The sequence below is a fragment of the Mesoplodon bidens genome (assembly GCF_964165515.1).
Source record: "Mesoplodon bidens genome assembly, chromosome: X".
In the NCBI taxonomy this organism is placed as follows: domain Eukaryota; kingdom Metazoa; phylum Chordata; class Mammalia; order Artiodactyla; family Ziphiidae; genus Mesoplodon; species Mesoplodon bidens.
In genome coordinates this window covers 51,846,061-51,872,387 of record NC_138163.1, presented here as the reverse complement: position 1 = coordinate 51,872,387, position 26,327 = coordinate 51,846,061, and the positions used below count along the sequence as shown (strand labels likewise).

Sequence of the window (26,327 nt, the reverse complement as noted above, 5' to 3'; positions counted from 1 at the left end):
TGTGGGAAGACTGAGGGCTGGAGAACACAGTGGGGGAGGGGAGGGGAGGAGAGGCGAGGGGAGGGGAGGGACGGAAGGGAACAGAAGGGGAGGGAAGGGGTCAGGGAAGCTGGGTGGTTCTGGGAGTGAGCCTGGCCAGGGGGAGGCAGCAGTGGGGCATCTGGGGAGGGGGTCTACACATACTCACCTTCATGGAATTCCCCGCTGACGGAGAAGCAGAGCATCGTTTCCTGAAAGGGAAGAGCCCAGGTGCCCAGTCACCACCTCCACCTCCTACCCACCTGCGGCTTCCTGGGCCCGCCCAAGGGAGGAAGCAGGCGCTCACCGTCTGAAACCACGTGTCCACCACGAAGGAGCTGAAGTCACGCTGAGTCTTGGGCAACCCACAGAGGGTATGCACAATGACACGTTTTGTGTGCTTCAGCAGCTGAACCCGCAGGTCTGTGAGGGGAGGGCAAGCGAGCGAAGGTCAGGGGCTGCCACGCCCTGGGCCCTATGATTGACCCCTTCACCACCCTTTCCCACCCAGTCTTCCCATCGCACACTCACGGGGGTCCTTGAGCTTCTTCATATTCCTGCTGTCCTTGAAGTACTCGCACAAGCTGCTTCTAGGAGACAAAGAGCAACAGTGGGTGGTGCGTATTTGCAGGAGCTGGCCTGTATCTGCTGGGGAGCCACACGGCCTAGGAGCAGAGCCTGTGCTGTGATACTCACGGGGCTGGGTCCTCGGGGTGGAAGGGAATGGTCAGGGAGAAGCAGGCCTCCTCGTGATAAGCCCCTGCGAGAACCTGTCGGTCTCCGTAGTCATGGATCAAGTAGTACCTAAGGGGGGGCAATGAGGACAGTCTCCCTCCGTGGTCTGCACCTCAAATGAGACTTGAAAACTCCCCTGAGCAGACCTGTGCTTAGGGGGCCTCACCTGTCCTAGCCCTCCTCCCCTTGCTCAGCTTCCAAGAGGTACTTACAGAGTCAGGAATTGCAGGACTTGGCTCTTCACCTCATCAGATCCAAAGTAGCTTCCCTGGAATCAAAACAGTCCTCAGGACCAGGGCTGACACACCCTTCTCAGGCACCACTTAAAACCCGGCTTGATCCTCCGTCCTCACCTTGCAGGTTGGTAAGCGCTTGCAGGCTTCAATACCACACTTAGCCTGTGGGGATGTCTCCTGGCCATCCTGGGGAAGAGAAGAGGATGTCAGCAGTGCAGACCAGGAGGTGGTGTTGGATGATCAGGGAAAAGGATGGGCCCAGGAGAGGGTGAGGGTCAGAGGTCAGGGGTGAAAGGGCCTTGGAAATTCCATGGGCAGGACTACAGTTTGGATCATCACCGTGGGTTCCCCAAAGCCTGTGAAGAACGTGGTTGAAGAAGATCCAGAGCCCTTGTCACGTTCCCACAGGGGCTGTACCATCCCCCTCCGCCCAGGACGTTTAAGGGTCAGTTTCAAAACTGTAACTGTGGCAAGACCTAATGGGGTTCAGAGTAGTTTGTGGGTGCTGTCAGTGCCAGTTAGAGGAGTCTGTGAACGAGGAATGCACTTACCAAGGTTAGTAACTTGGGGAACAATTCCAGGATGGAGCTGCCAAAATCAAGACAAAACAGATAAGTCAGTGAAACTGTGGAGGTGACCCTCTTCCTCATGGGAGCAAGTACACCCACACCCCAGTGTCCCAGCCTTCCAGGGCCCTGAACACGTCCCCCATCGACTGACACAGAGGGAGAGCATGCCCTGCCTCCCTCCCCGCCTCCCTCCCTCCCATCCTCTCCTTCCCCTGGGTAGCTCCCCGCTGAATGCGCGGACTCCCTTCTCCAGTGCCACCATGACCAGCATTTCAAACTCATGCTGCAGGGCTTCCTTCCCCTCCCTTCCTTCCTCCAGGGCCCGGCTGAAGGCTGTGGGGAGAAGAGGGATTGGGGTGTGTACCCGAGGCTCTGCCACCTCACTTAGGGTCCTGCACTCTGCCAAGACCTGGACCAAGACCTGGACTCCCCCCATGGGTGGCCCAGGATGCTGGGGCAGGGAGGTGAGTGAGGTGGGGCTCAGGGAGGGAGATGGAGGGGGATGAAGACAGAAAGGGAGTGAAGGTACGAGGGGTGAGATGACAGAGACATACGGACCTAGAGACAAGGGAAAGAGAGAAAACAAAGGGAAGGGAAAGAAGCTCTCCCGTGGTGGGGGTCAGGGAAGAAGAGAGAGGAAATGTGAAATGGCACCCCTTTTGCAGCTCTTCACCTGCCCCAGAATGGCTCAGACACAGCAGGTAAGAATGTAAAATATGCACACGTTGGGCTGGGGGCCCATATGGATTGTGGTTGAAACTCTGTCCACTTTGTGATGCAGAGAGGAGAGCATAGGGTCTATAGTCCTCCCTGAGGTCCACATCAGCTGCCCCTTGCAAACGGGCACTTTCGGGAGTAGCTCAGGCTGCCAGCGGGTAACAGAGGATACATCTGACCTTATGTTGGTTGACTTATCAGGGAAGGTGGTGCACAGGGGGTTTCTCTCTGCACACATCCCTTCTGGCTCCAGCCGCTCACCCTTGTCCATCTCCCCTGCAGACTTCACCTGTGATTATGAGGAGGAACCACATGGGCCAGAGAAACTGAGCCAGGATGGCCGTGCACCCCTAGTCCCTTCCTTTTCCTACAAATCCATTTCCCTTCCTCTGTCACCATCACATAAGCCTTCCCACCTTCCCTTCAAAGACGGATCTGGGTACCACACCTCACCTCAGTGTTGGACAGGTTCCAGTTCTTGGTGTTGGAAGCATTCGGCATAGTGTTGGACAGGCCGTGCAGCTGGTAGGGTTTCTTATCACTCAGGTCCAAGGCCAAAATCTATGATGAGGAAAGAGTTAGAGTGAGGACCCCAGCAGGGGATACCTGAGACCAATCTGCCTCTTCTACCTAATCTCTCCCACCATCACCACCAGCCCCAACATTGGGTCTAAGGTCCTCATCTTGGGCATATTCCCTGGATGGATCTGCAGGGAGGCAGCCATGCCATTTCTAGGGTTTTGCGCCATTCCAGTATCACGGGTCATCAAGTCTCCAGGAAGCCAGGAGGAGGGAATCGGGGGCTGAGAGGCTCCTGGCTGGTACAGCTCCAGCACCAACCCCTCCCCGAGTTACCATTCCTGAGTATCCTTCCCAGCTAGACCGCTCTGCTCTCACCTGCTCTACAATTGCTGCTGTCGCCGTACCAGGGTCGGAGCGGACTCTCTGGATGTCACGAGATTGCTGGGAGGCATCATATCGTTCCTTCACGGGCAGCTGCTGAGTTAGGGATGGGGTTCAGGGGCTCTGAGTCTGAGGTGGTGATCGGGGGCAATAGGTGGGTCTGGCTGTGAGTGCACAGGTTGTGTTGAGTCTGCATTACCTTTATCTGCTCCACCTTTTCTGACCTCAGCTCCTTCAGCACAGAGTGGGGTGCATCACAGGGATCAACAAAGATAGATATCTGTTGAGAACACGAGAGGGGCTGGGTAAGCTCCAGGAAATCTGAGCCCTGGGATCAAGCAAGACCATGCCCCTGCCCTGCCCTCTGGCTCCCAGCTAGCCCTGCTCATGCCCTTGACACACACCCTTTCATTAGCCTCATTGTAAATCTTGCCATTGACATTCTTCAGTGCGGAGGCAATGTTGGCATTCTGAACGAAGAACTGGGCCTCCATTTTCTCATAGTGAAACTGTAGGGAGAGTGACAAGAGAAGCATAATATGAGACCAGAGCCATTTCTCATCTGGGCCTGCCATCTACCCCGTTTCCTCTCATCGGCCTCAATGTCCTCTCTTACTTCGACAGGGGTGAAGGGGACACTGCATTGCTTGTGAATCAAATTCAGCAGCCACTTCTCATCATATTTAATACCGAAGGGAACCTAGGAGGCAAAGAAATAATTGGGGAAAGAAAAGTGATACAATGGAATCCAAGGTTAAGATAAGACCCAGCTGTGTCTTGCTTTAGGACCTTTTTTCAGGCTTTAGGTAATTTCTTAAGATAGGACAATATCTGTTATCGCTAACTTTTACACCAGACACAGACTTCCTATATACCCTTTCTTTCCATTTAAATACTTTTCCTGAAATAATCGACTTCATATCTTTCACACGTACTTACTTTTATAAAGTTCTAAGAGATCCTACCTAAGGCAGACCTGGCCTGCCCCTCTGACGAGGATCCCAGAGACTCAACCTCCTCCCACACTCAGCTTGAGCCAAACTGCGTCTTCTGGTGTGGAGTTGCTCCATCTCCTTGGCAGTAGTTTCCTCCTTTGTTTTAGACAGCGTCTCCCATGCTCCCTGCAGTCAGTCTGCTCCCTTTATATTGCTTCTCTGAACCTGCCCTCACATGATCTAGGACGTTAACTCCTAGTAATAACAAGACAGATTACCAGCTCCACTGCCACGAGAGAAAAGTCCCAGCATCTCTACATGCGCCCAACATGACCCTCTCTGTCATCTTCTTCTACATGTTAGGTCCATTTAGCCAGCACACTCACTCTGATCTTGAACCAGCTCCCCAAGGTCTCATCCTGCCTGTTTCTCTCCATTCTTCTCTCTGGAGGCTTTTGCTCTGTCTCCTTGTTAACAGGGGTTTCGTCTTGTTCCTGAAAATTGCCTCTCCGATGACAGGATGGAAGGGCATAGGGAGCACTGTGGGGAAGTGGAGAGAAGAAAGTGGTCCGTATAGTCTTGGGAAGTCCTCTCTACATTTTCCCCAATGATAGCAGAGCTACAATAAAGATTGCTCAACCGTTATCCTGATCCCATCATTCCTCACTCTTCCAGGTTAGAGAGAAGAATGACATATTTAACTACAAGGTTTTGTTTTTCACTGGTTGATACTTGTCAGCCATGCTGCCTCGTCACTTACTATCTTACTTGGATGTCCACGTGAGCATCACTTCGCAGTGATTCTCTATCTTGCTGCTGCTGGGATGTGGCCTGTTGAGACCAAGAGCTCTGTCTCCTTCGGTAGATACACCTGCATCTTGCTTTTCTTTGTAAAGTGTTCACTTGATCAATGTTCTCTGAAATTGAGAACAACACATCAATGGGCCCAGTACCAGAAAAATTCCTGGGAAAGTTCTCATGGCTAATGAAGAAATATCACTGACTTTATAATCTAAAGAGAAATGTGTCACAGTGCTAAAAAAAGGCTTAGAAACTTCACTGTGGTTCCACTTCTCAGGAAATGAGAGGTGGGGAGCATTCACAGCCAAGAAGAAAACAAGCACAGAGGAAAGGGTCTGGACCCAGGGTTTAGTCTGTGATGTTAGTCCCTGCTCTGCTTGGTTCAGGTTATGTGACCTGGGACAAGTGACTTTTCACCTCTAACTCTCTCTTCTCTGCTTGGCTCTAGGAGCACAATAAAACCTACCCTGAAATCTACCCTGGTGTGATGGTTCAAGGGTCAAAGGTGACCTCCCTGCCTGACGGAAGAATTAGAGATATAAACAATAAGGCCGATGAAAAGATCCAGAATGGAGCCTGGAGAGACATAGCATGGAGAATACCAAAAGCGAGGGGGAGATAATTAAAGGTGATGCAGTGAACATAGCTAACACATGGTTAATGGGAGTCCCAGAAAGAAGAGGAGGGAACAGTGGAGAAGTGGTATTTGAAGAGATCTTTGTTGAGAAGTTTCCAAAAGTAACAAGATATCAACTCAGTGTAACAGTATTATTGTAATAGGAGAAAAAGTATGCTTTAAGGACAAACAGTCCTAAAATATGCATTCATTTCATCATCATGTAACAAAAACTCGGAAAATATGTGACCAGAAGACTCAAACTCAAAGAAATGTTACAGGCTCTTCTTTGGGCAGAAGAAATATCCTCCCAGGTGGAGGCACGTAGATACAGGAAAGAAAGACTAATGACATTTGTGAATATGTAGGCAAATTTAAATGAGTGTTGACTATATAACACAATGATAGTAATTTCTTCTGGGGATTTAAATATATAGACAATGAAAATGCATGACAATAAATTTGGAGGGTATATGGAATCAAAGTGTCTCAAGGTCCCCTAATTGTCTGAGGAGTTTTAAAGAACTAATTAACTAACACTAGACTGAAAGGGCAAAAATGTACATTGTAATCTGAAGGGTAAACACTACAAGAATGGCAAAAGAATGTTTATCTAGCCACTTGAGGTAACAATTTAATAGTTATAAAATGTTAATCATTTCAAAGGAAAGGAAAGGAAAAAGAATTTAGAAGAGACAAAAATAAATATACAGTAAGATAGTATATATAAACCAAATTACATCTACTTTTACATTAAAAATTTCAGATTAATATTCCAAATAGAAAGACAGCTATTATCAGACTGGACAAGAAACCTTCCATCAAATGCTCCTGAAAAGAGACACATGCAAATTTTAATCATCGAGAAAATTTGAAAATCAAAAAAATGGCAAAATGTATACCTTTTCCACAGTAACCTACAGAAAGCTGGTATAACCCTATCAGTAAAAGAAAAGGTACACTTTAAAGAAAAAAGCATCACTAGAGAAAGAAGGAGATTTCTTTGTGATAACAGGTTCAATGCAATAAGGAGATATTAATATAAAATTCTAAATTTGTATGCATGTCCTAAAATAGAGCCAAAATATGCAAAGCAAAATCTAACAGAAATAGAGCATGGACAAAGTCACAGTCACAGTGGGAAATTTTAACATAGCTCACTGAGTGATGCACAAAATGGCAGACAAAAACTCAGCTAGAGGGAGAAGCTTTGTTATAAAGCAGAAACTAATAAAAAAAATACAATACTAGGTTAGGAAGATTCAACATCATAAAAAACGTTAGTTCTGTTTAAGTTGATCTGTGAAATAATAGTATTCCAATTAAAATAACAAGGAGATTTTTTAAATTAAAAAAAAAACAACAAAATGTTACTTAACAAATGTATTTAATTGACATAGAACAATGCTCATAAGAACTACTCATCGAACATTCCAGAATAGATCATATGCTGGGTAAGAAAGCAAGCCTCAGTAAGCTTCTATGGACTAATACAATTTACCCTGACTAGTTAATGTCATATTCAGTGGTAATGGTGGGTTTTCTGCCCCTCCTCCACCTCGTATAAATCCAAGGAATATTAGTTTACACAATCCCACGCCCCACCTAGATGACACTCCCTACTCTCCAAACCCTAGACCTGAGAAGATCACATGACTTTTGCCTTTTCCTTAGCCAGGGGAAATAATTCACCTCAGCCAGGGCCATTTCCATAAGAGGGGAGCTTTTCTTTTTTTTTTTTGCGGTACGCGGGCCTCTCGCTGTTGCGGCCTCTCCCGTTGCGGAGCACAGGCTCCGGACGCGCAGGCTCAGCGGCCATGGCTCACGGGCCCAGCTGCTCCGCGGCATGTGGGATCTTCCCGGACCAGGGCACGAACACGTGTCCCCTGCATCGGCAGGCGGACTCTCAATCACTGCGCCACCAGGGAAGCCCGAGGGGAGGTTTTCCACATGGAATCAGGATGGGTGTGTCAGAGCCCACTTGGCCCATTTCCTCAAGAGAGTGGGAAATAGTGAGCCTGAGCCCTCTGCATGCCTTCTCTAAAGGGGGGTCAGCTTGCTGGGGGTCCTGTGGGTTGGGGTTAGGGAGGGAACCCAGAACCCCTCCTGCCCTGTAGGGATCTGAGGACAAGGTCTCATGCTGACCAACTCACCCATGGGGTGGCCTGAGGGCAGTGGTCTGTCACCACCCTCCTCGCAGGCTGCTCGTGAAGAGAATCTGTGGGTCTGGAGCTGGAGGTTTGGAGAATATCAGGAAGGGCTGCCGAAGAAGGAGAGTGCAAGCCCCAAACCACTTTGTCAGAGCCACACAAACAAGATGGAGTCCTAACAGGAAGTCCCTTCCCCAAGAGCATAGAGGAGGATAGTCCTGGGGGCCAGATGAGACTTCACTTCCTGTAATTACAGCCCCCTGAGTTTGCTACCAGCCTAACACCCAGGGAACTCTTTCCAACTGTACCACCCCTTGCAGAGGAGGGCATCTGGAATCAGGAGGCTTAGGGAACCTTGGTACTTCTGGCTACAAACACAGGGAGCTCTGTATGCCAGACTCTGGATCAGCTACACTACATTGTGTTCCTTCGTTTGGCAAACCCAGAGAACTCTGTGTGCCAGCTGTAGGCCAGGCTCTGTACTTGCTACATTGCCTCTATTCTTTCATGAATTCCTCACAAGGGGACTCTGATATCAGAATCACCAACTTTCCAAGGTTGCTGAGGCTTACTGAGGTGCTGGAGCTTGTCTAGGGTCATTCAGATGCTACCTGGGGAAACAGAGACTGAAATTGAGCTCCACGGAATGGAAGATGACTTCTCCAAGCAGAGATTTACTAAGTTATTGCTGTAGTGTGGGAGATTGTCTTAAGTTAGTACAAAGTAACAGAATTTTCTGAAAATAGTCAAATGGCTGGAATTAACCTCAGCCCACCTCAGAGAGATAATACCAAAAAACAAACACTTCCAAAAACCAAACAACAAAGAACAGACCTGAAAACTATAAACGAAATAGCAGTCAGAGTTTTGTGGGTCCCTGTAATGACAGTAAAAGAAAACAAATCATGTATTTTCCTTTAAAAAAAAAAAGTCCTCAATGTAGATAGATGCCCCTATGGTCAGAGCCGGAATTGTAGCTCTGAAAGTTCCAGACCAGAGAGGTTTCAAGGCAGAGGGAAGGAGAGAGGAGATTGGGCTCCAGTGCATTAGTTGGACATTTCTGGAATTTTCCACACCATGTCTACAATCCCTTCCTGGATCTCAATGCCCTGAGAAAAGTCCAGCCACTGAGAGAGGTGAAGAAAAATCTGCATATAAGTGTGTGAACATTTGGGGGTAAAAGAAGTGTAAGACAGAAATGCGCACACCACACAGATAAACTGTCAAGTCTAAAATTGAAATTTTTTATTTTTTATGAAACAGTGTCATGAGAACTCTTTGATAACATGGTAAATATATGTGAACTTTTTTTGTTAGTTGCTTACTAGATATTTTCGAGTGTTCCATCTCAACAAATTAGCCTAATCACAAAATATTAAACATTAAAATTAAAAACATTAAAAAACATTAAAAATGCCACCAGGGAAGCCCGCCACTCGTTTTTAAGTTCACACCCTCTGTTGTGTAGCCTATGAATTTGGATGTCGGTTCTCTAGGTCTGAGAGCCGCCTGGCAGAAACCCTGGCCAGGCGGTGCCCAGGCCACAAGGAGGGACACTGGGCCAAGGAGATGCAGGAGGGTGGGGCTGGCACCTGAGAAGAACCCTCTCACCCATAAGGCTCTCTCCCCTCGGTCCCTCTGGGTGGGGTCGGGAATCTGGCCCCGCCTCCCAGTACCTTATACATTGAGCTATAGGGGGTCACGTGACCTGAGCTGCACCAATCCAAGTCCTTTTCCGGTGAGCTTAACTTTGAGAGGGAGCCATTAAGACACCACGTGCCGCCAACACTGAGGCGGAGGGCAACACGGAGGCGTGTCCGCTGTGGTCTCCGGAGAGGGAGGAAACTGCTCCTACTGCTGGGGTCTTGGACAGCTCAAGTTTTTTCCAACTCTTGTTCCAATCAGGTAAATTACAACAGCATTCTTTCTATAAATTACGCCTCTATTGACCTAAATTAAATTACCCAGGATCAAGGTTTGGGGGTTAATAAGAAAGGCAGTCGAACGGATTGCTGGGTCCACTGTCCTGTCCACGCGCCGTGCGTTCCTCTTTCCTCAGCTGTGATTCGCTTCAGTTGTGTGGCTAATCATTTCGCACTCTCTCTTTGAAATCCCTCAATCAGCCTCCCGCTTGTTAAAAAAAAAATTGTGTTTCTCCTTTGCACGTCAGTTTTCTTTGCAGTTTGTTTTGATACCTCAGACTTTAAATTGTAAGTATTGAAATGTTTGTCTCTCTCTCCCCCCTCCCCCACCTCTATCTCTCTCTGGTCTCTCCTTATCTATATATATATGGTATTTCATTGCTTTTATACTTCAAATGGTTATCTTCTGAAGAGCAGATAAATACTCATCTACATCTTGGAGATGACTGCACTTTCATTTATTTTAATGGGCTCTCTAAAGCAGTTTGAAATAGTTTTGTGCTGGATGATGTGGCACGAGCATTTATCCGTCCTCCCAACCGTATTTCAATAAGTTAAACTATTATTAAACAGTGTCGTTTATACCATAACCATTCCTTTAACCACTGAACTTTTTAAAAAGTTCTTTATTTTGAAATAATTTTAGGCTCACAGAAACTTTGCGAACAGTATAGAAAACCTTCACCCAGCTTTCCCTAATGTTAACATCTTATATAGCCATAGAAAAATTATCAAAATTAGGAAATTAACATTGATGCAGTGCGATTAACTAATTTACATACTTTATTTGAATTTCACCATTTGTCCCAGTAATCTCATTTTTTATTCCAGCATCCCATTCTGGATACCACATTGCATTTGGCCATCACTTCTTAGTCTCCTCCAGGCTGACAGTTCCTTAAGCTTTCTGGGTGTTTCCCAGTCTTGACGCTTTTGAAGATACTGGTCAGGTATTTTATAGAATGTCTGTCAGCTTGGGTTTCTCTGATGTATTCTTGTGATTTGATTGAAATTACAAATTTTTGGCAACAATACCGGTTTTATTCTCCTCCCCTTCATCCCATTGATGATGGAGGAATTTCCGCCCTAGTGTTATGGGGGTGGCTGAACACACGACACCTGACACTGGACAGATACTCCCCACAGCAGCTTATTAGTAACATTTACTCACAGCCTGGGGAGGAGGACACTACTGGCCAGGTAGAGCCCCACAGGAGTCATTCTCTGGAAGAGAGTGAACAAGCAGGGTCTGTGGGGGACAGTCTGTAGTAGCAAGAGGACGAGGTGACCCTTGGTTCACATGGGAGGATGTGATTGGCTTGTTTGAATACTTCTGTGAGCTGGTAGGGAACTGAAACCTGATAGTCAGGGGCGAGCAGGCACTGTGGCTAGTTCCCCTGATAAGGCTGGTTCTTTGGCTAGGGGACCTTCTTCCTGGGAGCACAAAAGGGGAATGGGAACTTGTGGTGAGTCCATTTGAGACCCTCTGGGTTTTCCCCCAAATGTCAAGGCATACATGTCACTGTGCCTTAATTTTAGGTCTTATACCACGGCGCTGCAAAAGCGATTCTGTTCCCTTCTCCAAGCATCATGTGTGGGGGTACATGATGTCCATATGTTGTATTAATGATGCTATTCATTTGCAACACTTGATTAAGGTGGGGACAACTGTGTGCCTCCATTGTAATGGTACTGTTTTCCTATTTGTAAGTAATAAATATCGTGTAGGAAATACTTTCAGACTATGAAAATATCCTATTTCTTCTCAGACTGTTATTCACGACTTTTAAAATCCATCTGTTGATCTTGCCTACAACAATTATGACTTAATGGTGACTTTCTATTTCCTTATTCCTACTACATTGGTTCATTGGCATTCTGAAGAGCTGTCTTTTCTCCCCCATTTATTTATTTATAAACTTTCAAGTTGTTTATAAAAATTGTTTTATTTCAAATTATTGAATCAAATAACTAATCAAATTATTTATGTCAGTATTGAATCATGAATAACTATGTTACATTGTGACTTATAATCAAATTATATCATTATTTAGTTTCTTGAATTGTTCCAGCTTTGGTGACTGCAAGCATCTTTTGGTGGGGTCTGTGTTCTTTCAGCAAGACCTGATCCTTTTTTGTGTACTTCCTTGCTGACACTGTAAGGTATTCCTGTTCATCTTGTGTTTTTGTCCCCACCACGGCCCTGAAATAAAAACAAAAAACACTTCTGCAAAGAGCCAAGCTTCCTTTCCTTGGAAAATGACATTTAGAAACCAATATCTCAGTGTGTGTTCATTGCTATTGCGGTTTCATTGCTGCTAAGTCCTCCCTCTCCATCCACAAATGAAGGAAATATACTGTATGTATATACTCATGTTTACAGATACTTCTCAGTTTCTCTACCTATATGTATAGATATTGAAAGCCAGGAGCTCATACTGATACTTCTTATGTTAATCCATTGTAGCCTTGTTTGTAACTTCTTTGTGTGACCTGGCTCTCCTTATCTTCAATATTTACTTACTTGTTCATTCCTGATATATACATGAAGTACTTGCAGAAATGCTACCCAATACACCTGTTAGAAACAGATTTGATAACTTGTGTTTGTGTACAGTTCTTTATGCCTTAGGCCTCAGAGGATGCAATCAAAGAAGTACTATTTCCCCACATTGCTTAGCTTAGCTATTTTCTTTCTCACCTCTTCAGCTGTGGTTAAGACATTCACTTGTCATATAGTTAGGTTAATTTTGTGGTGTTTGTATTTGAGCTTGCCTCCTCCCCACATCTTAGTTGATTTTGATTTTTTAATTAATTCTGGGGTATGTGAAATATTACTGTGATTCAAAGAGTCAGGGCTGCACAGAAACATCTATTAGACAAGTGTCACTCTTTCGTCATGCCTTCTAACCCCTTCCCGTTCCCCACTTATTTCCCACACTCCCCCTGTAGATAACCAATCTCTTTAGTTTCTGGTTTAATCTTTCCTGTGTTTACTCTGCACAAATGAACTGATCCATATATGTTTTCTTATATTCCCTTGTTTGTTAAATGAAGGACGGCACCTTAAAATGCTCCTTTGCACTTTTCCTTTTTCAGTTAGCAGCATTCCATAAAAAAAACTCTTTATGCCATAGAGGGCTTCATTGCTTTTTTGTTTTTGTTTTTGTGTCTGTGTTTTTTACAGCTGCATTGGACTCCGCTGACATATGTAGGGGCATTTAACTTGTTTTCAACACTCTGCAACGACAAACAATGCTGCAGTGAATAACCTTAGGCATAAGTACTTTTGTGTTGGTGGAAATGGATCTTCAAGTTTTATTCCCAGCAGTAGTATTGTTGGGCCAAAAGTGAAGTGCATGTGTATTTCTGTTAGGTATTTCCAAATTTCTCTCCAGAAGGCTTGTACTGGTTTTCACTCCCACTAGCTACTGTGACTGTTTCCCCACAGACTCACTAACAGAACATGTTGCCCTACTTTTGTGACCTTTGTTGATGTGGTAGGTGAGAAATGATATCTCGGCATTGTCTTAGTATGCATTTGTCTAATTATGAGAAAGTTTGACTATATTTTGAGGACTGTTTTATATATTTTTTGTGCATTATCTGCTCATATCTTTTCCCATTTTTCTGTAGAAATATTAGCCTTTTGTCCTTCCGTACTTCAGAGTTCTGTATATACTTGGACTATTATTCATTTGTCCAGGAGGCTTGCTGCAAATACTTTATCTCAATTTGTCAATTGCCTTTTGATTTAGTTATGATGTGTTTGCTGTACATTAAAAAAAATCCTTTGTAGTCACACAGATCATTGTTTTCTTTCATTGCCTCTGGAAATTTGAGTCACAGTTAGAAAGTCTTTCCCTATGCTGAGGTTAAAGCAAGGTCCTGCCATATTTTCTGAAAGATTTTGTTATGGTTTCATTTGTTTAGATTCCTAACCCGTTTACAGTTTATTTTTGTGTATAGTGTGTGATATGGATCTACACTGATTCTTTTCCCAAATGTCTCAGTTGTTCCAGCATCATTTATTGAACGTCCATCTTTGCCTCAGTGATTTTAAATGCCCTTTCATCATATACTGAAATTTCCATATATTATGGTTGTTTTTCTGGGTTTCCTATTCTGTTTCACTGGACTATTTGTCTATTCATGTACCAGTACCACAGTGTTATAATTACCGAGGTTTTATAGCGTGCTTTAATGCCTGGTATCATTACTCCCCACTTATAGGTTTTCTTTTTCACTTATATCCTGGCTATTCTTGCATGATTTAAAAAAATATCAATTTTACTATCCATTGATCTACAACATAAAAACGTTCGCTGATATTTTTGAGATTATATTAAATTTATACATTAGTTTAGGGAGAACCGACATCTTTTTAATGTTGAGTTATTCTATCCAAGAACATTGACCAATGTCTTTGTGCTTATTTAAATTTCCTTCTATGTCGTTCAGGAGTGTCTAAAATTTTTCCTTGCATAGATGCTCTCATTAAATTTATTTCTATGCATTTAAGGTTTGTTTTTGCTATTGTATATGGAATTTTCTCTACTAAAGTGTCCTCTAGCTGTGTGTGTGTGAGTGTACACAAAGACCATTGACTTTTGTATGTAACTTTATATCCTACTACCTTGCTGATCTCTCTTATTGTTTTGCTTAATCTGTCGTTGTTTCTATAGGGCTTTTCAGGTGTACAGTAATATCATCTGCACACAGAGGTGGCTTTACTGCTTGTTATTCATTCTCATAAATCTAATTGATTTCTCTAGTCAACTGACTAATGCTTGTAGTTGAAGACTGAACAGGAATGATATAATGGGCATACTTTTCTTGTTCCTGACCTTATTGGAAAACCTCTGGTAGTCCCCCACTAAATAAAATACTTGCATGAGGAATTAATTATATATCTTTTATCATGTTAAGAATGCATCCCTCTTTCCCATTTCTTGAGGTTTTTCTTTTCTTAACACTGAATGGGTGTTGAAGTTTCCCAAAGATTTGTTTGGCATCTGTGGTTTTAATCATATGATATTTGTCCTTAATTATATTACTATGGTGAATGATATCAATGGAATTCCTAATATAGAACCAGCCCTGTATTAATGGAATAAATTGCACTTCATCACAGTATATTAGTTTCTAAATGTACTGTTGGATGTTTGCTAATATTCTATTTAGTATTTTGGTATCTACGTTTTACCTGTTAGCATCCTACTGGCTTCATAAAAGAAGTTAGGGAAGTTTCCTTCCTTTCTAATGTTCTTACATAACTCATAGAGCTTTGGTACTTTTTGATCTTTGATGGTTTACTAGAATTCACCTGTAAAACCATCTGAGCAAGGTGCTTCTTGGGGGTATTGCTGTAATAACTTTATTTCTTCTTTGAAAATTGCCTAATTTAAGCTTTCTAACACAAGAATCAGAACTTTGGTAATCTGTATTTATCTAGGAAGTTACCTATTTCATATAGATTTTCACGTTTATTTGCATAGATGTTGGCAAAGTAATCTCTTTTTTTTTGTTTCGATGATTATTTCTCCTTTGTCATTTATTATTTTGTCTATGTGTGATCTCTCCCTTTCTTCCTTCATCAAGCCAGCTAGGGGTTTGTTCATTTTGAAAAACAAGATTTCGTTTTTCTATTTTGTATCTCATTCATTTCTGCTTTTATATTTTGCTTTCTTTAGTTGTTCTTTTTTTCCTAGCTGGTTTTTTTTTTCATTTTTTGAGGCCATACTTTAATTAATTTATCTTCATTCTTCCATTTTTACTCATAAAAGTGCATACTGTGTGAATTTGCCTCAGATCACCGCGCTAAATGTATCCCATAGATGCCGATATGTAGTTTTTCATAGTCATTCCTTTAAAAAATTTCTTTACAACTTCAGTTTGCATTTCCTCTTATGTTCAACAGTTTCTAAGAGAAGCCTTAAAAATTTTGTTCAGGTGGAAAGGGCTTTCTGTTTTCAATTTTCCTTTTTTTTTTTTTCTTTCTGTTTTCAATTTTTGTTACTAACTTTTATTGCTTTGGGTTTAGAGGATTGTTTGTACTTTTTCTACTTTATAGAAATCAATTATCTAATCTCTGTGAGATAATTATGATCCATTTTGACAAATATATATTCCCTATATAACATTATTGATTAGCTTTCTCTTTTTTTTATATGACTTGATCAGCCTTAGACTGAGTTTGGTGTATTAAATCTCCTACTGTTACTGTTTCCTGTTATTATTTTATCTACGTCTCCTTTCATTTTTGGTTTATAAAGGTGTTTGTTTGTTATTGGTGCATAAATATACCTAAGGGTTATATCTTCTTTGTGAGTTTTGGCTTTTGTCATTGAGACATGTTTTTGGTCACGTTTAATGCTTTCTTAAAATCATCCTGAACCACCTGTTTTCTTAACACTTTACTCTCTGGCCTATGCATTTTTTCCTCCCGTATCATTTAACACTCACCTACTGCATTATGATAAAATGTTTGTTCTATTTCCTTCTACTTCTCTCCCTTCTCTCATTTTTAGTTGCACAGTTTCTGTGTTCTTTTTTCACAGCATAAACCTTTTGTACATTAGTCTTCTCCTCTTTCCTCCACCTTGATTTTACTATTGTATGTAAAATACTCTCCATTAGGTATTTTGGTGAAGTTTTCCTTCTCATCGCAGTGGGACCACAATCCCAGTTCCTGTTTTAAATTACTTGACAAACATTCTGTAAAGAGAAGTATAGGAAGTATTGTAAGTTCCTGGGTCACAGTGTCACTGTCTCTCTACTCAACTTTGCTACTGTAGTGCAAAAGCATTCATAAACAATACATAAATGATTGATCATGGCTTTGTTCCAATAGAGCTTTATTTACAAAATCAAGCAGTGGGCTGGATTTGGATCATTGGGCCAGTTTGCAGACCCCTGCTCTAGTAGATTCCTTAGGAAGGGCTGAGGGGTGCAGAATTTCCTAAGTTTCTGCAAGTTGAAAAGCTTTTTCTATAGGCTGTGATATTTAAGGGACACCCCAGTTGGTTATAAAATCTTTGCTTCAGCCTTTCTTTTTAGTCAGTCACTGTCTTTTCATTTTTTAAAATATTCTGTTTAAGGTGGGTTTCCTATCCTCCAATGCTTGCTTGAGTGTAATTAATTTTGTTTGGAGTGTTGACTTCCAGTCTTTTTCTCCTTCATGGTTGTTTAATATATATGCACTTTTGTTTCCTCATCCCTCTTTTTTTTTTTTTTACAAAGTTTGATATGGAATTCCCTTCATTCTGTTCAGCTGTATGATACTGGTTTTTTTCAACAAGATTCCTAGTTTAATAATGTGATTTTTTGTTAGTATGGCAAAGTCCAGATCCTTTTTATTTTGTTTGTTTGTTTTGGTGATGAAGGGAGAAGTCCTGAGTGCTCTGATTTTGCGGTTCTCTTATGTCTTGCAAGATCCTTAATTTTCCCCTTTTGTTTCTTTTCTCCGTCATTACCCAAGTGCCGATGGGTGCTTCTCCCTAACTGTTTGCCTTTATTCTTCCCTAAGAGTTATATCTTTCAAAGACTGCACTTTAAATCATCCCTGTCCCTTCGTAAGCTCTGATTGTGGAGTACGTTCCCTGTAGTCCGGGCTTTCATATTCTAGGACACCTTTTTGGTATTTTTAGATTTATTCTGGGCTTAGGCATTCTAGATGAGCTTTCATCCCTTTTCCATCTTCTTTCCTCTCTCTTGGCAGCTTTTCTTGGTCTGTCTTTTGTTTTCCACAAAGCCTAGTAATGGGAGTGTGACAAATCTTATGCCAGGATTCAAGATTTTTCTTTTTTACTCACAATTCTTTTGAATTTTTGGCCTTTTCCATTTTCAAGTAATGATGAGGGTGTGGCTTTTGTGTAAATATAGATTTCCCTTCTTATTGGTTTGTATCCTTTGGGGAGAAAATGATTTTTTAACATCTTTATTAGAGTATAATTGCTTTACAATGGTGTGTCAGCTTCTGCCTTATAACAAAGTGAATCAGTTATACGTACACATATGTCCCCATATCTCTTCCCTCTTGCATCTCCCTCGCTCCCACCCTCCCTATCCCACCCCTCTATTTGGTCACAAAGCAACGAGCTGATCTCCCTGTGCTATGCGGCTGCTTCCCACTAGCGATCTATTTTACGTTTGGTAGTGCATATAAGTCCTTCACACTCTCTCACTTTGTCCCAGCTTACCCTTCCCCCTCCCTGTATCCTCAAGTCCAGTCTCTAGTAGGTCTGCATCTTTGTTCCCATCTTGCCCCTAGGTTCTTCTGACCATTTTCTTTTATTTATTTATTTTAGATTCCATATATATGTGTTAGCATACGGTATTTGTTTATCTCTTTTTGACTTACTTCACTCTGTATGACAGTCTCTAGGTCCATCCACCTCACTACAGATAACTCAGTTTCATTCCTTTTATGGCTGAGTAATATTCCATTGTATATATGAGCCACATCTTCATTATCCATTCATCTGTTGATGGACACTTAGGTTGCTTCCACGTCCTGGCTATTGTAAATAGAGCTGCAATGAACACTGTGGTACATGACTCTTTTTGAATTATGGTTTTCTCAGGGTATATGCCCAGTAGTGGGATTGCTGGGTCGTATGGTATTCTATTTTTAGTTTTTTAAGGAACCTCCGTACTGTTCTCCATAGTGACTGTACCAATTCACATTCCCACCAGCAGTGCAAGAGTGTTCCCTTTGCTCCACACCCTCTCCAGCATTTATTGTTTGTAGATTTTTTGATGATGGCCATTCTGACTGGTGTGAGATGATATCTCATTGTAGTTTTCATTTGAATTTCTCTAAGGATTAATGATGTTGAGCATCCTTTCATGTGTTTGTTGGCAATTGGTATATCTTCTTTGGAAAAATGTCTATTTAGGTCTTCTGCCCATTATTGGATTGGGTTGTTTGTTTTTTTGATATTGAGCTGCGTGCGCTGCTTGTAAGCTTTGGAGATTAATCCTTTGTCAGTTGCTTCATTTGAAAATATTTTCTTGCATTCTGAGGGTTGTGTTTTCGTCTTGTTTATGGTTTCCTTTGCTGTGCAAAAGCTTTTAAGTTTCATTTGGTCCCATTTGTTTATCTTTGTTTTTATTTCCATTTCTCTAGGAGGTGGGTCAAAAAGGATCTTACTGTGATGTATGTCATAGAGTGTTCTGCCTCTGTTTTCCTCGAAGAGTTTGATGGTGTCTGGCCTTACATTTAGGTCTTTAATCCATTTTGAGTTTATTTTTGTGTATGGTGTTAGGGAGTGTTCTAATTTCATTCTCTTACATGTAGCTGTCCAGTTTTCACAGCACCACTTATTGCAGAGGCTGTCTTTCCTCCACTGTATATTCTTGCCTCCTTTATTGAAGATAAGGTGTCTGTATGTGTGTGGGTCTATCTCTGGGCTTTCTATCCTCTTCCATTGATCTATAGTTCTTTTTTTGTCCCAGTAAAATACTGTCTTGATTACTGTAGCTTTGTAGTATAGTCTGAAGTCAGGGAGCCTGATTCCTCCAGCTCTGTGTTTCTTTCTCAAGACTGCTTTGGCTATTCGGGGTCTTTTGTGTTTTGATACAAATTGTGAAATTTTTTGTTGTAGTTCTGTGAAAAATGCCAGTGGTAGTTTGATAGGGATTACATTGAATCTGTAGATTGCTTTGGGTAGTAGAGCCATTTTCACAGTGTTGATTCCTCCAATCCAAGAACATGGTATATCTCTCCATCTATTTCTATCATCTTTAATTTCTTTCATCAGTGTCTTGTAATTTTCTGCACACAGGTCTTTTGTCTCCTTAGGTAGGTTTATTCCTAGATATTTTATTCTTTTTGTGGTAATGGTAAATGGGAGTGTTTCCTTAATTTCTCTTTCAGATTTTTCATCATTAATGTATAAGAATGCAAGAGGTTTCTGTGCACTCATTTTGTATCCTGCTACTTAACCAAATTCCTTGATTAGCTCTAGTACTTTTCTGGTAGCATCTTTAGGATCCTCTATGTATAGTATCATGTCATCTGCCAACAGTGACAGATTTACTTCTTTTCCAATTTGGATTCCTATTATTTCTTTTTCTTCTCTGATTGCTGTGGCTAAAAATTCCAAAACTATGTTGAATAATAGTCGCGTGAGTGGGCAACCTTGTCAATTTGCTGATCTTAGTGGAAATGGTTTCATTTTTTCACCATTGAGGACGATGTTGGCTGTGGATTTGTCAGATATGGCCTTTATTATGTTGAGGAAGTTTCCCTATGTGCCTGCTTTCTGGAGGGTTTTTATCATAAATGGGTGTTGAATTTTGTCAAAAGCTTTCTCTGCATGTACTGAGAGGATCATATGGGTTTTCTCCTTCAGTTTTTTAATATGGTGTATCACGTTGATTGATTTGCATATATTGAAGAATCCTTGCATTCCTGGGATAAACCCCACTTGGTCATAATGTATGATCATTTTAATGTGCTGTTGGATTCTGTTTGCTAGGATTTTGTTGAGGATTTTTGCATCTATGTTCCTCAGTGATATTGGCCTGTAGTTTTCTTTCTTTGTGACATCTTAGTCTGGTTTTGGTATCAGAGTGATGGTGGCCTCGTAGAATGAGTGTGGGAGTGTTCCTCCCGCTGCTATATTTTCGCAGAGTTTGAGAAGGATAGGTGTTAGCTCTTCTCTAAATGTTTGATAGAATTCACCTGTGAAGCCATCTGGTCCTGGGTTTCTGTTTGTTGGAAGATTTTTAATCACCATTTCAATGTCAGTGCTTGTGATTGGTCTGTTCATATTTTCTATTTCTTCCTGGTTCAGTCTGGGAAGGTTGTGCATTTCTATGAATTTGTTCATTTCCTCCAGGTTGTCCATTTAATTGGCATAGAGTCGCTTGTAGTAATATCTGATGATCCTTTGTATTTCTGCAGTGTCAGTTGTTACTTCTCCTTTTTCATTTCTAATTCTATTGATTTGAGTCTTCTCCCTTTTTTTCTTGATGAGTCTGGCTAATGTTTTATCAATTTTGTTTATCTTCTCAAAGAACCAGGTTTTAGTTTTATTGATCTTTGCTATCGTTTCCTTCATTTCTTTTTCATTTATTTCTCATCTGATCTTTATGATTCATTTCCTTCTGCTAAGTGTGTGGGGTTTTTTGTTCTTCTTTCTCTAATTGCTTTATGTGTAAGGTTAGGTTGTTTATTTGAGATCTTCCTTGTTTCTTGAGGTAGGATTGTATTGCTCTAAGCTTCCCTCCTAGAACTTCTTTTGCTGCATCCCATAGGTTTTTGGTCATCGTCTCTTCATTGTCATTTGTTTCTAGCTATTTTTTGATTTCCTCTTTGATTTGTTCAGTGACCTCTTGGTTATTTAGTAATGTATTGTTTAGCCTCCATGTGTTTGTATTTCGTACAGATGTTTTCCTGTAATTGATATCTAGTCTCATAGTGTTGTGTTCGGAAAAGATACTTGATACGATTTTAATTTTCTTAAATTTACCAAGGTTTGATTTGTGACCCAAGATATGATCTCTCCTGGAGAATGTTCCATGAGCACTTGAGAAGAATGTGTATTCTGTTGTTTTTGGATGGGATGTCCTGTAAATATCAATTAAGTCCATCTTGTTTAATGTATCATTTAAAGCTTGTGTTTCCTTATTTATTTTCATTTTGAGTGATCTCTCCATTGGTGAAAGTGGGGTGTTGAAGTCCTCTACTATGATTGGGTTACTGTTAATTTCCCCTTTTATGGCTGTTAGTATTTGCCTTATGTAGTGAGGTGCTCCTATGTTGGGTGCGTTAATATTTACAATTGTTATATCTTCTTCTTGGATTGATCCCTTGATCATTATGTACTGTCCTTCTTTGTCTCCTGTAATAGTCTTTGTTTTAAAATCTATTTTGTCTGATATGAGAATTGCTACTCCAGTTTTCTTTTGATTTCCATTTGCATGGAATATCTTTTTCCATCCCCTCACTTTCAGTCTGTATGTGTCCCCAGGTCTGAAGTGGGTCTCTTGTAGACAGCATATATACGGGTCTTGTTTTTGTATCCATTCAGCCAACCTATGTCTTGGTTGGCACATTTAATCCATTTACATTTAAGGTAATTATCGATATGTATGTTCCTGTTACCATTTTGTTAATTGTTTTGGGTTTTTTTTTTATTTTAGGTCTTTTACTTCTCTCGTGTTTCTTGCCTAGAGAACTTCCTTTAGCATTTGTTGTAAAGACGGTTTGGTGGTGCTGAATTCTCTTAGCTTTTGTTGTCTGTAAAGCTTTTAATTTCTCCTTCAAATCTGAATGAGATCCTTGCTGGGTAGAGTAATCTTGGTTGTAGGTTTTTTCTCTTTCATCACTTTAAATATGTCCTGCCACTCCCTTCTGGCTTGCAGAGTTTCTGCTGGAAGATCAGCTGTTTACCTTATGGGGATTCCCTTATGTGTTACTTGTCGTTTTTCCCTTGCTGCTTTTAATATTTGTTCTTTGTATTTAATTTTTTATAGTTTGATTCATATGTGTCTTGGCGTGTTTCTCCTTGGTTTTATGCTGTATGGGACTCTCTGTGCTTCCTGGACTGGATTAACTATTTCCTCACTCCCTTCTCTGGAGCTCCTTTAAGCAGAGCTCCTAAACCCCTCTCCTTGTGCACCAGGAAACAGAGAGGCAAGGAAAAGTGTATTGTCTCTTCAGCAGCTCCAGACTTTTTCCCTGAGTCCCTCTCAGCTAGCCATGGCGCACAAGACCCCTTCAGGCTGTGTTCATGCAGCCACCCCCAGTCCTCTCCCTGGGATCTGAACTCCGAAGCCTGAGCCTCAGCTCCCAGCCCCCGCCCGCCCCGGCGGGTGAGCAGACAAGCCTCTCAAGCTGGTGAGTGCTGGTCGGCACCAACCCCCTGAGCGGGAATCTCTCCACTTTTTCCTCTGCACCCCTGTTGCTGTGCTCTCCTCCATGGATCCGAAACTCCCACCCTCACCACCAGCAGTCTCTGCCCACGAAGGGACTTCCTAGTGTGTGGAAACCTTTCCTCCTTCACAGCTCCCTCCCACTGGTGCAGGTTCTGTCTCTATTCTTTATTCACTGTTTTTCCTTTTTTCTTTTACCCTACCCAGGCCCTTGGGGAGTTTCTTGCCTTTGGGGAGGTCTGAGGACTTCTGCCAGTGTTCAGTAAGTGTTCTGTAGGAGTTGTTCCACATGTACACGTATTTCTGATGTATTTGTGGGGAGGAAGGTGATCTCCATGTCTTACTCTTCCTCCGTCTTGAAGCTCCTCAAGAGGAAATAATTCGATGAAGTCAGCTAGGTGGTAAGCATTGTCTTCTGCTAACGTACCTCTGATTTCTAAGGGCATTTTATCTCATGTAAGTGTGTGTGTGTGTGTGTGTGCTTGTGTGCACGTGTTTGTACACATATATAATTAAATTACACACAAGTCCATTTTCATTCTATTCCTATAGTAGAGGTCACTTGAGTTGGCCCTATGATTGACCACATACTTATTCAATAAGTATTTTTTCCATAGCTAACCCTGGAAGCAAACAAGTGACTATAGATATCTTCTCAGGATTTCTAAATATTCTCCACTCTGAAGCAGGTTTTTGAAGATGGACCAAGAGACCACAGTCACCCTCCTTGAGCTTGCTGCAAAGAGTCTGCTGAATAATGAGCCTGTAGCTATCCATGCCCTGGACGAAATCCCAAGAGACCTCTTTGTTCCATTGTTCAACGCTGCCTTCTTGGGTGGGCATAAGACGATGCTAACGGCAATGGTGAGGGTTTGGCCTTTTCGCTGTCTCCACATTGGGTCATGGAACACACAGGAGTCATACTATGACATCTTGGAAGCCATGATTGATGGTCTGCAGATGCTCCCTGCCCAGAACTCTTCCTCTTGGTAAGGCTATGAGCAGTAGAGACACAGGGAGTCAGCAGGAGGGTATGCTGTAGCCTGGGGCAGGGGAATACTAAACCGTCTCCCAACAGTAGCCAATGGTGAATACTGCAGTCTTTGCAGAGCTGTCGGTCAGCACTTGGGGTCACCTTCGGGACTCTATTGCCTTATAGAGTTGATTATAGAATAGAAGTGCTTGAGGATACTATGAATGGATTTGAGTGTGATTACACACAAGTGGAATATGGGCATTGAGACAGGGAAAGCCTGGAGGTGAAGGAGGGGGTGGGGAAAGGATGAAAGATGCTGCATTTGTGTGGAAAGAACTTCTTGGTGAATGGCAGTGAAGCGCAAACCAGGGTTAAAGTGCACTGTCCCTGCTTCTCATCATTGATCTTGCTGGGTTATATTAAAATCAGCTATCTCTCATGTGTTCTGTCTCTTCCTTTCCTTACAGGGGGCCCAGACTGAGGATCCTAGATTTAAGGCATGACCCGGAGTGTAAGACAATATGCTCTGAGATTCGGACCACATTCCCTTTCTGTTTTAAGTCATGCAAATACTCTCAGCGCTCTATCCTTAAGATAGAAGAAGCTCAGCATAGTGTCAGGCGCCTCGGGATTGGTAATTCTGGGTCTGCGCCTCAGTCAGCTCAGGAACCCATGGAATTACTAGTGGATATTTCCCTCAATAGTACCTTGAGAACAGAGCAATTCCTCTCTTTCCTTTGTAGTAAAATTCAGCAGGACTTTGGGTCCTTGCACATCTGCTGCAGAGATTTGCAAATCGATAGAATGTCTGCCCACAAAAGTATCCTGCAGTTTCTTGATCTGGGGTGCATTGATCACCTGGAAATGGATCAGGCTGATCTGAGTGAAGTCCTCACCCTTTTGCCTCGGGTGATCCACCTGAACAGCCTTACTCTGTGTAACATCCCCTTTAAATCTTCTACGAGAAGGAAATTCAGATCTTTTCTCCTCTCCCTTGGGCGGCTGGACAACCTCCAGGAGCTCAGCTTGCCTCTCGTCTGCCTCACCAATCAACTGCACAAACTGCTCAGGTGAGGGGGTGGGGAGGAACCTGTGTTCCTTGAACACCTCATTGTTAAGACAGAAGAGACCATGCTTGGATCTTCCTAAGCTCCTTGTAACCCATTTCTCTTTTTACCTCAGTGTAGACACTGCTGGGAGTTTGAACCTAGCCAGGGGAGAGAGGGGTACCTTATGGTGAGCAGCAGATGAGGTTAGAAAAGGAAGCTGTGCTCATATATTCATTCATTCATTCAGTGGCCCTGGGCAGACACTATAATAAGTGTGTAAATATATTGGTGAAAAAGACTCAGTCCTTCTCCTATTGGAGTTTACAGCTCTCTGGAGAGGAAGGGGAGGCATTCAGATGGAGAAACATTAAGCTATAGGACTAATGCACATGCCCATGAATGGGCCCCAATAGTTAACACTGCCAGATAATTTTGCTCCTGTATTTCCCCCAAGCCTTAGACCCTGAATGGAGAACTTGTCATCTGGGAACTAGTCAAAGGAAACCCTCAGTTGGCTGCTTTCCCAGACCCATCCTCGCCAAATAAGTGAATCAGATGCAACACTGATTATGTCGTATATACTAAGTGCATGCACTTTCTTCACTTAATCTTTCCCGCAGTTCTTTATAATAATTACTACTGTGCACGTTTTCAAGATTAAATCCCTGTACCTCAGAGTTGTAAAGTCACTTTCTCAAGGTCACAAATGTATAAAGTCTGATCCCAAAGTCCACAATGTTAACCACCTGTTGCAAACCGTGAACACAGTACTTTATTCTAGAGCCTTAGGTACCTATAATTTGGGGCTCATTGCCCTCATTCTTCTGAAATAACCTTACTCTTTTCTCTCTATAGAGTTGTGCCACGTCAGTTGGATACACTGTATCTACCTTTCTGTAGCCTTTCTAACAGAGACATCACTGTCCTGTCCGAGAGCTCTCAGGCCACCCACCTAAAGGAACTGAGTCTCAGTAACAACGAGATCTTCTCAGAAGGATATGAGCCCTTCCAGGCTCTGCTGGAGAAGGTCTCAAGCACCCTGCAACATCTGGAGATAAACAATTGTATGATAACTGATTCTACTCTCTCTGCCATCCTCCCAGCCCTGAGCCACTGTACCCACCTCCGTGTCCTTAGCTTTGGCTTCAATCCCATTACAATGCCTGTGCTCAAGAGTCTTCTGCAACACTTGACATCCTTGATGAAGCTGAAGTATGTGATTTATCCTGTCCCTCTCCATTGCTACGAGCAAGGGAATTTTCATGACAGTTTGGACCAACAAAAACTTGCTGAAGTTCAGGCTCAGTTGCAGGCGATGCTGCACGGGGCACAGCGGGATGACATGAATTGGGCCACTTGTTCATAGTGATTTCCACAGTACAAGGAGGTGTTTCAACACTGATGTGTGGCCATGAAAGCGTTCACTTTTTTCTTTTTTTTTTTTTTTTTTGCCTGAAACCCAAGTTTGTAGAGACACATACGTAATGTTCTAATGTTCTAGGAAACTGGGGTTACGAACACTGGATAGGTAAACTGATCTCTATAAAAGAGGAAATTTTAAAAGGAAATAGAGGAATTTGAAAGGTCCTCTGGATCTCTTGCCCACTGCCCTCTACATCTTCTGGTTACTAACCACAGTGTTGAGTATGTGACGTAAGCTGACCCAGTCATGGTACGTCAATTCCTTATCCACACTGATTGGTTCACTTATCCATTTATGGGCACTTGACACAAGTCAGATCAATTGAAACTCTTCCGAGAGGTGGTAGTTGTTGAATAATTTTACCCTCTAGGGACCTGCAAACTTCTTGTGTT

At 42.4% G+C, this 26,327-nt stretch overlaps 1 protein-coding gene and 1 pseudogene across 2 annotated transcripts in view; one reads left to right on the top strand and one right to left on the bottom strand.

Annotated features, from left to right (window-relative positions):
- LOC308608804 (nuclear RNA export factor 3-like) overlaps positions 1-22,933 on the bottom strand; it is a 60,862-nt pseudogene extending 37,929 nt beyond the window's left edge. The window contains exons 1-15 of the transcript in view: positions 22,832-22,933; positions 10,774-10,826; positions 9,357-9,468; positions 7,684-7,762; positions 4,874-5,030; positions 4,500-4,653; positions 3,795-3,878; positions 3,583-3,687; positions 3,378-3,458; positions 2,729-2,836; positions 2,455-2,564; positions 1,541-1,577; positions 1,107-1,175; positions 966-1,021; positions 715-822 (exon numbers count right to left, since the gene is read on the bottom strand). The product of the transcript in view is annotated as a nuclear RNA export factor 3-like (transcript). The remainder of the gene's footprint in view (positions 1-714; positions 823-965; positions 1,022-1,106; positions 1,176-1,540; positions 1,578-2,454; positions 2,565-2,728; positions 2,837-3,377; positions 3,459-3,582; positions 3,688-3,794; positions 3,879-4,499; positions 4,654-4,873; positions 5,031-7,683; positions 7,763-9,356; positions 9,469-10,773; positions 10,827-22,831) is intronic.
- Positions 22,934-23,186: 253 nt separating this feature from the next.
- LOC308608733 (melanoma antigen preferentially expressed in tumors-like) lies at positions 23,187-26,090 on the top strand (the record flags this gene model as incomplete). Its single annotated transcript, XM_081222015.1, has 3 exons — positions 23,187-23,476; positions 23,931-24,533; positions 25,368-26,090. The coding sequence occupies 3 exons, from the start codon at positions 23,187-23,189 to the stop codon at positions 25,876-25,878; spliced, it is 1,404 nt and encodes a 467-aa protein (XP_081078141.1). The 3' UTR covers positions 25,879-26,090.
- Positions 26,091-26,327: the final 237 nt, after the last annotated feature.